This window comes from Mauremys reevesii, linkage group 1 (assembly GCF_016161935.1).
Source record: "Mauremys reevesii isolate NIE-2019 linkage group 1, ASM1616193v1, whole genome shotgun sequence".
Taxonomy (NCBI): domain Eukaryota; kingdom Metazoa; phylum Chordata; order Testudines; family Geoemydidae; genus Mauremys; species Mauremys reevesii.
The window spans coordinates 225,031,232-225,045,955 of record NC_052623.1 but is presented as its reverse complement, the minus strand read 5'-3'; the positions used below and the strand labels follow the sequence as shown (position 1 = coordinate 225,045,955).

Sequence of the window (14,724 nt, the reverse complement as noted above, 5' to 3'; positions counted from 1 at the left end):
AGGGTGAGAATTGGTAGGAAAAGGCTGGTGATACAGGGTAGTGCAGAGCAAATTAGAACTAGGACAGCTGTAGGAATGACCCACTGTATAGTATACCCCACTGGCCCTGTCAAAGTGTGCCCTATACACTATGCCCTTGAGCATTCCACCAAAGTTATCACTGAAGTCACCAGGAGCTTTGCCGGAGTAAGGACTACGGGATTGGGGATTGAGAGCTCTATTTATCTCTTACTTCAGTAATAGTTACTTGTATCCTGCAGGGGGAGAATTGGGCCCGTGGGCATAATCCTACTCTGCCGACTTTCAAGAGTTCTCTCAGGACCCTCTGTGTCCTGTCCCAGTGGAGTCCCCAGCAATGGCTGTGCAGCTATCCACCTTCACTGGCCACTGATCCAGGAAGTGCCAGGTATTACACACATCACCCAGGTACAATAACCCACTACTTCTCAAAGCTGTTCCTACTCTGGTCCATTTCTTAATGGTAACATGCGAAGGGGGAAAAACAGGATTGTGCCCTTTTTTCTCTCTTTGTGATGCAGGTCTGAAACGCTGAACTTATTTATAAAGTCTGCTTATTTTCTACATTAGAAATTCACTTCTTATCTAGCCTTTCCTCTCCAGAAGAATGACAACTAGAAAATTGGTCTGATTATAAAAACTTATTTATAAAGTCTGCTTATTTTCTACATTAGAAATTCACTTCTTATCTAGCCTTTCCTCTCCAGAAGAATGACAACTAGAAAATTGGTCTGATTATAAAATCCAAGTAACTAAGAGGGAGAAGGATTTCTTGTCAGGCTGTTTAATTTGTTTCCTTGTATTAACACCTACTTAATTCAAACACATAGGAGAAAAGCACTCATTGTTAAAGATGAGACACCCTCACCCCCTAGGAGGGTGAAAAAGCCCCACTCCAGTTATCTAAATCTCCAACTAGCCCTTCAACAAAACAAAGAGAGACCAACCTGGACATTCCTGATATTTCAAAGAGCTTGTCTACATTTGAAATGCTTCAGCGGCACTTGCTGCAGTGGTGCCGCTGTAGCACTTCAGTGTAAACACTACCTAACCGGACAGGAGAGGTTATCTCACTGGCATAGGTTATGCACCTCTCTGAGAGGCAGCAGCTAGGTCAGTGGAAGAATTCTTCTGTCAACGTAGCGCTGTCTACAACAGGGGTTGGGTCAGCTTAACTACACTGCTCGGGGTGTGGATTTTTCACACCCCTGAGTAACGTAGCTGGGTTGACCTAACTTTTTAGTGTTGACCTGGCCTGGGGTAAAAAACAAGGAGGAAAAAACCTTTTCAAGACTTGTTTGTGCATCAGAAAAACACCAAAAAGGACACAACCTCTTTTTCTTCTTATTTTGCAGGTCACCTTTAAGATCAATATTGTGCCAGGGCTGCCTCTCCTCCCTGCTCTGTCAGTCACCAGTTCATATTTGCTCTGTGATAGCAACAGTACCTGCTTATGGGAAAAAGTACTATTAGGATCAGAAACATGCCAGATTCAAACAGCCACTGAATAATGGGGCTGTCCCTCTCTTGATCCAAACATTTCAGCACAGGCTGATCCCTAATGATGGGAGAATGGAATAAACTTGCTTTAATGTGAAGGGTGCAGCTGTCGGGCTATATCCCCTATTCAATACCTATCCCCTGGTTCTCTCTTTCCTTGGGTACAGCTCTCTCTATCCATTAAGATGGAATCATCCCTCATTCTTTTCTCCACTCTCTCCAGCTTACTCTTCAGTTTGGTGCTCCTTTCTCTGATTTTGGTGTCATCTGCAAATTTAATCCCATCGGAATTTATGCCAAAGAAACTCAGAGCACAGACAGACATGAAGCAGCAGGTGGAGAGAAGCTTGGAATCCTGAGCTTAACTGGTCAGAAAAGCCTCTGGAAAGCCAATGAGGCCAGGAATGAGGAACAACCAGCAGTGCTTGAAGACTGATAGATGTTTTTCACCACTGTGACAGAACAAGTTCCACGGACCAGCTGAAAGTGCTCTGCATACCCGGTCTGAGACGCTGCCCCAGGCAGTGTCTCGGAGACCAGGGCTCCAACTGTCTGCTGCCCCCATCATATCCAGCTGAGAATACGTCGTGCTCCTCCTGAGCACATACTACAGCTACACCTTTTTCTAAACATTGGTCCTAAGCCACCTCTCACATACATCTATGTCACGTCTGTGTAACTCATTGACTCCAACGAGCCGCTCTTGATTTACACCGGTGTCAGAGGAGGCTCATAATATTTAGAGGAGCTGTTCACTGATGACTCCATCTCTGCCTGGCCACTCCAACCTGTTTCCACGCATCCCATCAACCATGCAAAACCAAGGGAAATGGCAGCTATGCTTGGTAGGGGAACAATTTGCAAACAGGTTTCAGAGTAGCAGCCGTGTTAGTCTGTATCCGCAAAAAGAACAGGAGTACTTGTGGCACCTTAGAGACTAACAAATTTATTTCAGCATGAGCTTTCGTTAGTCTCTAAGGTGCCACAAGTACTCCTGTTCAATTTGCAAACATGCATTTCCCCCCCGTTCACTCCCTGCACCTCTCTCTGCTCCTATCCATGCTGCTTAGGAGAAGGAGAACATATGGGCACTGATCACTGCTTCTCAAACGTCCCTCCAGCATTCTCGCCATCCTCTCCTGCACTCTCCCCTTGTTCTTTCCTTGTCACTCTCCATCTGTGTGTGTGTCCTTTCCCTCTTGTCACTGAACAGGGTCTCTGTGTGAGCCTCCATGGGGCAAAGAAAGGGGAGAGAGCCCTGATGTGGCTCCCATAGAGTGGTGACTCACCGGCTGGGAGGACAGAGAGGGCTATGATGCACAGCAGAGCACGGGCTCCAAAAGTCATCATCCCTACAAAGTGAAAGAGAGAGAGAGGTCAGATGAGAGTCTGGCACAAACCGCACCAGGAACAGGGAGACCTTCCCCCTGCAGGCCAGACACTGTCCTCACCCACTGACTGCAAATCCCTCTCCCAGACGCAGTCCTTCTCCTCATCCTCTCTCCCTCCATCTATCTCCCTCCTGCTCTGTCATTGCCATTCTTGAGCTCCTTCCCCATACATTTTGGATTGGAGATAGCATCCTGTCTGCCTTGGTTCTTTCTCCTTCCACCTCCCCTCTCAATTCATTTTCTCTCTCCCTCCATTCGTTCTCTCTCCCCATCCATCCACCCCAAACATTCATCCCCTCTCCCTCTCTTTTTCTCACCCATTTACTCATGATATTGCCTGGAACCCTTAGAAAAGTTTCCCATCATTATCCCCCTCCTCTCCCTTCTCTCTGGAACGTATTCTGTGGGGTGTTGGGGAAAGGGATAGCGTCTCCTTCACTCACTGTTGTCCACGATCTCCACTCTCTTCGGCTGCAGACGCTGTCTCTTCCCCCTTTGGCTGGTCCTCTACTTTGGCTGGAGTGTGAGGCACACTCAGCCACTCCCAGAAAATGTTCCACTTTTGGTCGTCTTCAAAATACGATTTTAGCAAAAAAACAGAGAGAAGTAGCAGGATTTGGTGGTATAATGCGGATGGAATGAGAGGGAGGGGGGTGAGGAGAAGCAGCCCACACCCTCATTCCAGTTTATTATGATCCAAAGAGAGCCAGCTCCTCCTGTTCCCTCCGGATGGGCCAGTGCCAGGGATGGATTCCCAGTATCTATGTCACACACGTGTGTCCTATTTTACTCTGCCATCCAGCGCAGAAACCCTCTCTCCCTCTCATCCGCTGCCTTCTCTCTCCTGGGTCTCTCCCCTTCTCTTTCACTCTCTCCTCTGTCACACTTTTTTTCCCCTCACTCAGCCGTTTGCTCTTACCCCATTGCTTTAGGTTATGGCTACACTGTAAACTCTCTAATGCAGGGGTTCTCAAACTTCATTGCACTGTGACCCCTTTCTGACAACAACAATTATTACACGACCCCAGGATGGGGGACCGAAGCCTGAGATCCGCCAGCCTGGGCGGGGGGACCGAAGCTTGAGATCAGCTCAAGATCCCCCGGCCTGGGCAGGGAGCCAAAGATGAAGCCTGAGCCCCACTACTCCAGGTGGGGGAGCCAAAGCTGACTCCCAAGGGTTTCAGCCCTGGGTTGGAGGCTGAAGCTGAAGCCCATGAGCTTCAACCCTGGGCACTGGGGCTCAGGCTTTGGCTTCAGCTCCGGGCCCCAGCAAGTTTAACACCAGCCTTGGTGATCCCATTTAAATGGGGGAATGACCCACTTTGGGGTCCCAACCCACAGTTTGAGAACCACTGCTCTAATGTAACCGCTCTAAGGAAACGGGAGAGAGCTCCCCCATCAGCTTAACTACTCCAACCCCGTGAGTGGCGGTACCTATGTTGGCGGCAGAAGCTCTCCTGCAGACATAGCACTGTCTTACACCAATCCTTAGGTCGTGTAACTTACGTCACTCAAGAGGGTGGCTTTTTCACACCCCTGAATGACATAAGTTATACCACAGTAAGTGTAAACATAGCCTTAGTCTCTTTCTCGCCCATCCTATCTTCCTGCTATTCTCTTGTGCACTGAAGTACTGCCAGGACTCACCTGGATTTCCCTAACAAATGTTTAACTTTTATTAAAAACTCTAGAGCTTAGAAATCGCAAGAGTCATTCTCCCCATGCCAGAGGAATGCACTCTTCTCAATACCTGTCCATAAACTGCTCTGCTCTGTCACCAGACAAATTAACGAAAAAGCACAGGTGTGGCTGCAACACTGTACCTGCTGTTGTCTGCTCCCAGGCACTCGTAGGTAATGGGAAGCACCAGGGCCCTGGGTTCTGATTCAACCACCTGCCATAGTCTCAGAGTTGATTTACTAGTGTCAAATATATCCCTGTTGAAAGCACATATCCATCACCATCTCTCTGTTTTACTCTCTCTCTCTCTCTCTCTCCCTCTCCCTCAGAGGACTGTAGGAGTGAGGCTGAGAGTGGCAGTGGTGGATTAGCACTGGACCGATGGAGCCCGTGCCCTGGCCAATTGGGGGGCCCTGGAAAAAGATCTGCCATTGGGTGGCAGAAGCACACAGCCCCTGGCAGAGGCACTGGGCTGGTGGGGTAGGGAAAGCCCCAACACCCCAAACCAGGTAGCAGCACCAGGCAGGGTGGGGGAAGCCCCCATGCCCTAACCCTGTTCCTGGCAGAAGCCCCAGGAGGCGTGGGGGAAGCCTCTGTGCCCCAACCCCAGTTCCCCTACTCTTGCTCCCTGCCACGGCCTCAGGGTTGGGGGAGCTGTCACTCCCTGCTGTGGCCCCGGGTCCATGGCAGGGGGAACAGAGCTTCTCCAGTCTCAGATGGGCAGAAAGGAGCAAATGGATTGCTGGCCGCAGTGTGTGTTTGGGGGTGGTGGAAGGGGTGGGGCTGTGGGTGGAACAGGTGTGGGGCTGCAGGTGGAAGTGGCAGAACAGGGTGGGGCCATGGGTGTGGCTGCAGGTGGAAGGGGTGGAATGGGGGTGGGACTGAAGGCAGAAGGGGTGGGGAGGGCCTCCCCAACTTGCTCTGGCCCAGGGCCCCACAAAATCTTAATCCGCCTCTGGAGAGTGGGTGTGCTTTGCTGTTCTTTCTGTGTTCTTTCTGCTGGGGATATGGGGTTTTGGTTTTTTGTGTTTTAGTTTTGGAGTTTGGGATTTAATTTCAGGACTTCTTTTGTTTTAGCAAGCTTCTGTCTCCTCTCTGGACTTGGGGGACAGAGATCTCTGTTTGTTGCAGATTCTGAGGGTTTAACACATGGCCCTGGGTTGTGGATTTTACCTCCAGACTCTGCCTATGGGCGGGAATGTGTTCTAGCTGAGGGGAAGGTGATTGGGTTTAAAAATGTGATGTAAACCTTCCACATGAGTACAGTTGCTGTTGTGTTTGTTGCCTCGTTTAGCCTTGTTGAGCAGGTGGATGTGGAGGGGATTGTTGTGCAAGGTGTTTTTGTCCCTGTTTTGCTGCTCCCAACACCTGGTGTTAAAGTCACTGTCTCTATTGTTCCTCCTTTTTAGGAAATAAGCAGTTGGCTAGAGACCTGGATAGTTATGGTAAGATCACTAGCCCTATCAGGAGAATTAATTTGGGCTGCAAAGCCCCGGAGGCTCAGCATGTCTTGTGCTTTCATAGGCAGGTAAAAAGCAAACTATCCCACTGCGTAGGATAGATAGGAAGTATGGCACGAGACCACCCTGGTTTAACCAGCAGATCTTCAATGATCTGAAACTCAAAAAAGAGTCCTACAAAAAGTGGAAACTAGGTCAAATTACAAAAGATAAATATAAAAAAAATAACACAAGTATGTAGGGACAAAATTCGAAAGGCCAAGGCACAAAACAAGATCACATTTTCTAGAGACATAAAGGGTAACAAGAAAACATTCTACAAATACATTAGAAGCAAAAGGAAGACCAAGGACAGGGTCGGACCATTCCTCAATGGAGGGAGAAAAACAATAACAGAAAATGTGGAAATGGCAGCAATGCTAAATTACTTTTTTGTTTCTGTTTTCAGCAACAAGTTTAGTAGCAATTGGACATCTAACTTAATGAATGCCAGTGAAAATGAGGTAGGATCAGAAGCCACAATAGGGAAAGAACAAATAAAAAATTACTTAGACAAGTTAGATGCCTTCAAGTTGGCAGGGCCTCATGAAATACATCCTAGAATCACAGTCTCTCTAGAATACTCAAGGAGCTGACTGAGGAGATATCTAAGCCATTAGTTATTATATTTGAAAAGTCATGGAAGATGGGAGAGATTCCAGAGGAGTGGAAAAGGGCAAATATAGTGCCAATCTATAAAAAGGCAAATAAAGACAATCTGGGGAATTATAAACCAGTCAGTTTAACTTCAGTACCTGGAAAGATAATGGAGCAAATAATTAAGCAGTCAATCTACAGACACCTATACGATAATAAGGTGATAAGTAACAGTCAGCATGGATTTGTCAAGAACAAATCATGGCAAACAAATCTAATAGCTATCTTTGACAGGGTAACAAGTCTTGTGTCTGTGGGGGGAGTGGTAGATGTGGTATATCTTGACTTTAGCTGAGGCTTTTGATACTGTCTTGCATGACCTTCTCATAAACAAACTAGAGAAATACAACCTAGATGAAACTATTATAAGGTGGGTGCTTAACTGGTTGGAAAACTGTTCACAGAGAGTAGTTATCAATGGTTCACAGTCAAGCTAGAAGGGCATATCAAGTGGGGTCCACAGGGATCAGTTCTGGGTCTGGTTCTGTTCAATATCTTCATCAATTATTTAGAAAATGGCATAGAGAGTAAACTTATAAAGTTTGCAGAAAATACCAAGCTGGGAGGGGTTGCAAGTGCTTTGGAGGATAGGATTAAATTCAAAATAATGTGGACAAACTGGAGAAATGCTCTGAAGTAAACAGGATTAAATTCAATAAGGACAAATGCAAAGTACTCCGCTCAGGAAGGAACAATCAGTTGCATACATACAAAATGGGAAACGACTGCCTAGCAAGGAGTACTGTGGAAAAGTATCTAGGGGCTACAGAGAATCACAAGTTAAATATGAGTCAACAGTGTACCACTGTTGCAAAAAAATCAAATATCATTCTGGGGAGGTATTAGCAGGAGTGTTGTAAGCAAGACACAAGAAGTAATTCTTCTGCTCTACTCTTCACTGATTAGGCCTCAACTGGAATATTGTGTTCAGTTCTGGGCGCCACATTTCAGGAAAGATGTGGATGAATTGGAGAAAATCCAGAGAAGAGCAACAAAAATGATTAAAGGTCTAGAAAACATGATCTATGAGGGAAGATTGAAAAAATTGGGTTTGTTTAGACTGGAGAAGAGAAGACTGAGAGGGGACATGATAACAGTTTACAAGTACATAAAAGATTGTTACAAGGAGGAGGGAGAAAAATCGTTCTCGTTAACCTCAGAGGGCTTAAATTGCAGCTAGGGTGGTTTAAGTCAGACATTAGGAAAAACTTCCTAACTGTCAGGGTGGTTAAGCACTGGAATAAATTGCCTAGGGAGGCTGGGGAATCTCCATCATTGGAGATTTTTAAGAGCAGGTCCCTTCCAGTTCTACAATTCTATGATTCTGTGTTAAACAATGCTTCCAAAGTTTTAAAGGTTTCCCTGAAGTATAGGATTGGGAAGTGTGACTACATATGTGTTTGTTGCCACTGGGACATGACCGGTTTTCATTGTGGGAGTCTGTGATTGATTGTATAAACCCCTCACCAGGGAACCAAGTGTTAACAAGCAGCTTTGGGCCCAGAAGATCATGCTCAGCCACACCTGCTGGGCACGCTCAGAATGGAGGCAGAGCTCAAAGGGGGGTGGCCCAGCTCAGGCAGAGTAGTGCCTGTGCTGGTAGTTCCTGCAGAGAGCCCACAGGAGCCCCACACTACCAAGACCAGACCCCACTGCAGAGCCACTAAAGGTCCCTATGGTGACTAGGGCCAGGAGGCCACAACTGAAGAAGTGCCTCCAGATCACAGTCAATGAGGACACACATACACCCCCTCCGTGAGTTCATAACCCAACCCTTGTTGTGGCTTTGGAGGGGACTGAAGATATGGTAAGAAGTGACCCAGGCTTGAGGGTGTCTGCACACTAGGCTGCAGATCCAATTGGCCAGCCACAGGGCCTTAGGTTGCACCCGCTGGAGTAGGAGATCCTGGGTTCCCCTAACGCCAGCCTTAGACTCTCAACACTAGGCAATACCGCTGGGGCTTGAACACCAAAGACCCTGACAACTGGTGGTGAACATGGGCATCAACCGAGTTCCGAAAGAATGATGGCGCCTACCAACAAAACTGGCCCAAAGGAGACCACGGACACAGAAAAGCTGCTTAAATGGATAACAGTGAGCCAACAACAGCAGGCAGTCCAAAAAAAGCAACAACAAGAGGCAGCTACTGCAACTGATAGCTGCCAGCAGCAACAGCTAATCCGAGAGCTGGCAGCACAGTGGCAGGAGCAACAGCAATACCTATGCAACAGTAGCAGAACTCCTGAAGCCCCAGAGGACATCTAACGCTGGATTGCCAGGACACTCAGATGATGTCCCTCCCCCTGGGCTGCTCGTCAAGCTCACAAAAATGGGCCCCAAGGGTGACCCAGAAGCCTTCTTGGCCACCTTTGAGGAGCTGGCTGCTGCAGCATGCTGGCCATAGGAACACAGGGCCATCTTCAGAGCCCTGTATTTGATGAATCATAGAATCTCAGGGTTGGAAGGGACCTCAGGAGGTCATCTAGTCCAACCCCCTGCTCAAAGCAGGACCAAACCCAACTAAATCATCCCAGCCAGGGCTTTGTCAAGCCTGACCTTAAAAACCTCTAAGGAAGGAGATTCCACCACCTCCCTAGGGAACCCATTCCAGTTCTTCACCACCCTACTAGTGAAAAAGTTTTTCCTAATGTCCAACCTAAACCTCCCCCTCTGCAACTTGAGACCATTACTCCTTGTTCTGTCATCTTCTACCACTGAGAACAGTCTAGATCCATCCTCTTTGGAACCCCCTTTCAGGTAGTTGAAAGCAGCTATCAAATCCCCCCTCATTCTTCTCTTCTGCAGACTAAACAATCCCAGTTCCCTCAGCCTCTCCTCATAAGTCATCTGCTCCAGCCCCCTAATCATTTTTGTTGCCCTCCGCTGGACTCTCTCCAATTTATCCACATCCTTCTTGCAGTGTGGGGCCCAAAACTGGACACAGTACTCCAAAGGAGGCCTCACCAGTGCTGAATAGAGGGGAATTATCACGTCCCTCGATCTGCTGGAAATGCCCCTACTTATACAACCCAAAATGCCATTAGCCTTCTTGGCAACAAGGGCACACTGTTGACTCATATTCAGCTTTTCATCCACCATAACCCCTAGGTCCTTTTCTGCAGAACTGCTGCCCAGCCATTCGGTCCCTAGTCTGTAGCAGTGCATGGGATTCTTCCGTCCTAAGTGCAGGACTCTGCACTTGTCCTTGTTGAACCTCATCATATTTCTTTTGGCCCAATCCTCTAATTTGTCTAGGTCCCTCTGTATCCTATCCCTACCCTCCAGCGTATCAACCACTCCTCCCAGTTTAGTGTCATCTGCAAACTTGCTAAGGGTGCAGTCCACACCATCCTCCAGATCGTTAATGAAGATATTGAACAAAATCAGCCCCAGCACCGATCCTTGGGGCACTCCACTTGATACCGGCTGCCAGCTAGACATGGAACCATTGATCACTACCTGTTGAGCCCGACCATCTAGCCAGTTTTCTATCCACCTTACCGTCCATTCATCCAGCCCATACTTCTTTAACTTGCTGGCAAGAATACTGTGGGAGACTGTATCAAAAGCTTTGCTAAAGTCCAGAAATAGCACATCCACTGCTTTCCCCTCATCCATAGAGCCGGTTATCTCATCATAGAAGGCAATTAGGTTAGTCAGGCATGACTTGCCCTTGGTGAATCCATGCTGACTGTTCCTGATCACTTTCCCCTCCTTTAAGTGGTTCAGAATTGATTCCTTGAGGACCTGTTCCATGATTTTTCCAGGGACTGAGGTGAGACTGACTGGCCTGTAGTTCCCTGGATCTTCCTTCTTCCCTTTTTTAAAGATGGGCACTACATTAGCTTTTTTCCAGTCATCCGGGACCTCCCCCGATCGCCATGATTTTTCAAAGATAATGGCCAATGGCTCTGCAATCTCATCGGCCAACTCCTTTAGCACCCTCGGATGCAGCGCATCCGGCCCCATGGACTGGTGCTCGTCCAGCTTTTCTAAATAATCCTGAACTACTTCTTTCTCCACAGAGAGCTGGTCACCTCCTCCCCATACCGTGCTGCAGAGTGCAGCTGTCTGGGAGCTGACCTTGTCTGTGAAGACAGAGGCAAAAAAAGCATTGAGTACACTAGCTTTCTCCACATCCTCTGTCACTAGGTTCCCTCCCTCATTCAGCAAGGGGCCCACACTTTACTTGACTTTCTTCTTGTTGCTAACATACCTGAAGAAACCCTTCTTGTTACTCCTAACATCTCCGGCAAGCTGCAGCTCCAAGTGTGATTTGGCCTTCCTAATTTCACACCTGCATGCCTGAGCAATACTTTTATACTCCTCCCTGGTTATTTGTCCAATCTTCCACTTCTTGTAAGCTGTTTTTTTTGTGTTTAAGACGAGCAAGGATTTCACTGTTAAGCCAAGCTGGTCGCCTGCCATATTTACTTTTCTTCCTACACATCGGGATGGTTTGTTCCTGCAACCTCAATAAGGATTCTTTAAAATACAGCCAGCTTTCCTCGACTCCTTTCCCCGTCATGTTATTCTCCCAGGGGACCTTGCCCATCAGTTCCCTGAGGGAGTCGAAGTCTGCTTTTCTGAAGTTCAGGGTCTCTGTTCTACTGCTCTCCTTTCTTCCTTGTGTCAGGATCCTGAACTCAACCATCTCATGGTCACTGCCTCCCAGGTTCCCATCCACTATTGCTTCCTCTACTATTTCTTCCCTGTTTGTGAGCAGCAGGTCAAGAAGAGCTTTTCCCCTAGTTGGTTCCTCCAGCACTTGCACCAGGAAATTGTCCCCTACACTTTCCAGAAACTTCCTGGATTGTCTGTACACTGCTGTATTGCTCTCCCAGCAGATACCGGGGTGATTAAAGTCACCCATGAGAACCAGGGCCTGTGATCTAGCAACTTCTGTTAGTTGCCGGAAGAAAGCCTCGTCCACCTCATCCCCCTGGTCTGGTCTGGTGGTCTGTAGCAGACTCCCACCACGACATTACCCTTGTTGTTCATACTTCTAAATTTAATCCAGAGACTCTCAGGTTTTTCTGCAGTTTCATACTGGAGCTCTGAGCAGTCATACTGCTCTCTTACATACAACGCAACCCCCCCACCTTTTCTGCCCTGCCTATCCTTCCTGAACAGTTTATATCCATTCATGACAGTACTCCAATCATGTGAGTTATCCCACCAAGTCTCTGTTATTCCAATTCCAATTGGGACCTGCCCAAGTCATCTACAGGATCCTGGACCCCATAGAGGCACTGAATTATGTTAAGGTAAAAGCAGCCATTTTAGATTACATGGTTATCAACCCTGAGACATTCCACCAATGTTTCAGGAAGGAAAAATACCCACCGGGAGCCTGGTCGGGGTAGTGGCAACAGTGCCTGAAAGAACAGTGTTGGCACTAGCTGGACCCTGAGAAGCAGACTGGAGTAAAAGTAGCGGAGCCTATCATGCTGGAGCAGTTCATCCAGGTTCTCCTGGCTGGTGGGAAAGCATGGGTGAAGCGCCATCGACCAGCAACACTGGCAGATTCCATAATCCTAATGGAGAATTATGTGGCTGCAGAGGGTCCGGCCTCACTGATACTTAAGACCAAGGCACCTGAACTCAGGACACTGACACATAGTGGAGGCCGGGCTGGGGGAGAGCCCAGGATTGCTCAATTGGACGCTCCACTTCAGATTGCTCCCATTCAAGGGCCAGACCTCGCCACCAAGGTGGAGCTGCAAGGGGACTAAGGTCCCTGGGAAGGGGGGTACACGCTCCCTGGGAAACCCCACAACCCCAGAGGAGGGCCAGCCAGCTGCAGCTCCACAGGATAACTGTTTTGAGTGTGAACAGAAAGGGCATTTTAGGTAGGAATGCCATTTTATGGACTGCAGCTATGGCCAGACCTGGACTGCATGCACTAGGGCTTGCAGACAGAACCCAGCCAAGATGCTAATCCTAGTATGGGTCATTGGGTCTAAGGTAACAGGCCTGGTAGACTCAGGATGCAACCAAACAATCGTGCAAGAAAACTTTGTTGAGTCTCTCGACAGGTCAAGCACTCCCATCTATCTCCAGTGCATACACTGGGACATTTAACCCTACCCCACTACGGAAGTGCAGCTGAGGGGAAGGGGCTACACCAAGACCTACTGGATAGGACTATTGGGCACCCTGGTCTACCCCAGGATACTAAGGCAGGACTGAAAATGGTTAGGGGGGTCCTGAAATGGTGGAGCGGAGACCCCCCAATAGAAACCAACCCAATCCCAGAGGCGGTTTATGGGGCAGGCCAAGATGGAAGACCACGGGGAAGTTCCCTCCTGTCAGCCAGGAATATCAACCCAGCTGACTGCTAGCTCAGGGGCACCTAAAGGTGTAAGTCCTATATGGCTACCTAAGAATGAAGATTTCATGCAGGAACAGCAACAGAACCAGACTCTGAGCTGGGCATGGGAGCAGATAGCCTTCTCTGATGGAGAGAAGCATAAATCTCAACAACTAAAGCAGTGGTCCCACTTCAAGCTTTGGAATGAATGGCTTTACAGGGTAATGTGGGACCCCCAAATGCAAGAGACAGCTCCTGGTCCCCAAAAAGTTCTGCCAGATGGTTCTTCACCCAGCACACTCGGTGCTGTGTGTGAGACACTTGGGGAGGGAAAAGACATTGAAGACAGTGGCCCTCAGATTCTTCTGGCCGGGGATACACAGAGAAATATGCAATTTTTGTGCCTCGTGCCCTGAATGTCAGCTGGGAGGACCCAAAGGGACAGCCTGGTTCCACTCCCAGTGGTGGAAGTACCCTTTGAATGGGTGGGCATTTAGTGGGGCCCCTTGAGAAAAGCACATATTATTTGATCGTGGACTATGCAACACAATACCCTGAAGCTATTCTCCATCTTCTTCTGCAGCGTGGGGCAAGGGTCATTTGCACGTTTAAACTAGTTGTTAAATCATGATTAAGGCTAAGATTTTATCATGCATATTTTTAGTAAAAGTCACAGATAAGTTACAGGCACATAGTCCTGCCATGAGTGCAGGGGACTGGACTAGATGATCTCTTGAGGTCCCTTCCAGTCCTATGATTCTATGAATAAAGAAAAATTTACGGAAGCCTGTGACCTATCTGTGACTTTTACTAAAAGTATTCATGACAAAATGGGGAGCTGCAGCCTCCCCACATCACCCGGGGGGCCTGGCTCAGAGCTGCAAGATCCCCCCACTGCCCATGGCAGGACTCAGAGCTCCAGGGCACCCTGGCAGCCCATAGCAGCTTGGAGTTCCGGGACACCCCGACTGCCCGTGGCAGCCGGGAGCTCTGAGACATCCCAGCCGCCCATGGCAGCTCCATGCTCTGGGACTCCCGCAGCAGACGGGAGCTGTGGAGCACCCGCTCAGTGGCTGGGAGTTCACGGGGGCTCCGCTGCCCGCGGTGGCCAGGAGCTCAGGGTCTCCCCACAGCCTGGGAGCTCTGGGGCATCCCTGCTGCCTGGGAGCTCTGGGGCACCCCTGCCCCCCACCCCAGCTGGGAGCTGCGGGGCACCCCTGCTGCCCTCTGCAGCTGGGAGCTCGGCTCCTGCAATTCCCAGCTGCCAGGGGTGGCAAGGGACCCTACAGCTTCCAGGCGCTGGAGGCTCAAGTCATGGAGGTCTCTGGAAGTTACGGATTCTGTGACTTCCATGACCTCTGTGACAAAATTGTAGCCCTAATGATGGTCTGAGGACTTGGTGAGGCCTCAGCTGGAGTGCTATGTCAAATTCTGAGCACCACACTTTAGGAAAGATGTGGACAAACTGGAGAGCGTCCAGAGGAAAGCAACAAAACTGAAAAAATGTTTAGAAAACCTGACCTATGAGGACAAGTTAAAAAACTTGGCATGTTTAGTCTTGAGAAAAGAAAACTGAGAGGACACCTGATAAAAGTCTTCAAATATGTTAAAGGCTGTTATAAAGAGGATCGTGATCAATTGTTCTTCATCTCACGGAAGGTAGGA

The 14,724-nt window shown here is 48.6% G+C and overlaps 1 protein-coding gene across 5 annotated transcripts in view; it reads right to left on the bottom strand.

The window, feature by feature from the left end:
* Nucleotides 1-14,724, bottom strand: part of MFAP5 (microfibril associated protein 5) — a 45,007-nt gene that overhangs the window by 13,018 nt on the left and 17,265 nt on the right. For 3 of the 5 annotated variants that reach the window (XM_039520786.1, XM_039520785.1, XM_039520787.1), the window contains exons 2-3: nt 3,353-3,479; nt 2,808-2,870 (exon numbers count right to left, since the gene is read on the bottom strand). In XM_039520786.1, the coding sequence (XP_039376720.1) occupies nt 2,808-2,868 (61 nt within the window). In that variant the 5' untranslated portion in view covers nt 2,869-2,870; nt 3,353-3,479. Of the gene's footprint in view, nt 1-2,807; nt 2,871-3,352; nt 3,576-14,724 lie in introns of those variants that run through there. The other 2 variants (XM_039520788.1, XM_039520784.1) reach the window with 2 other exon arrangements.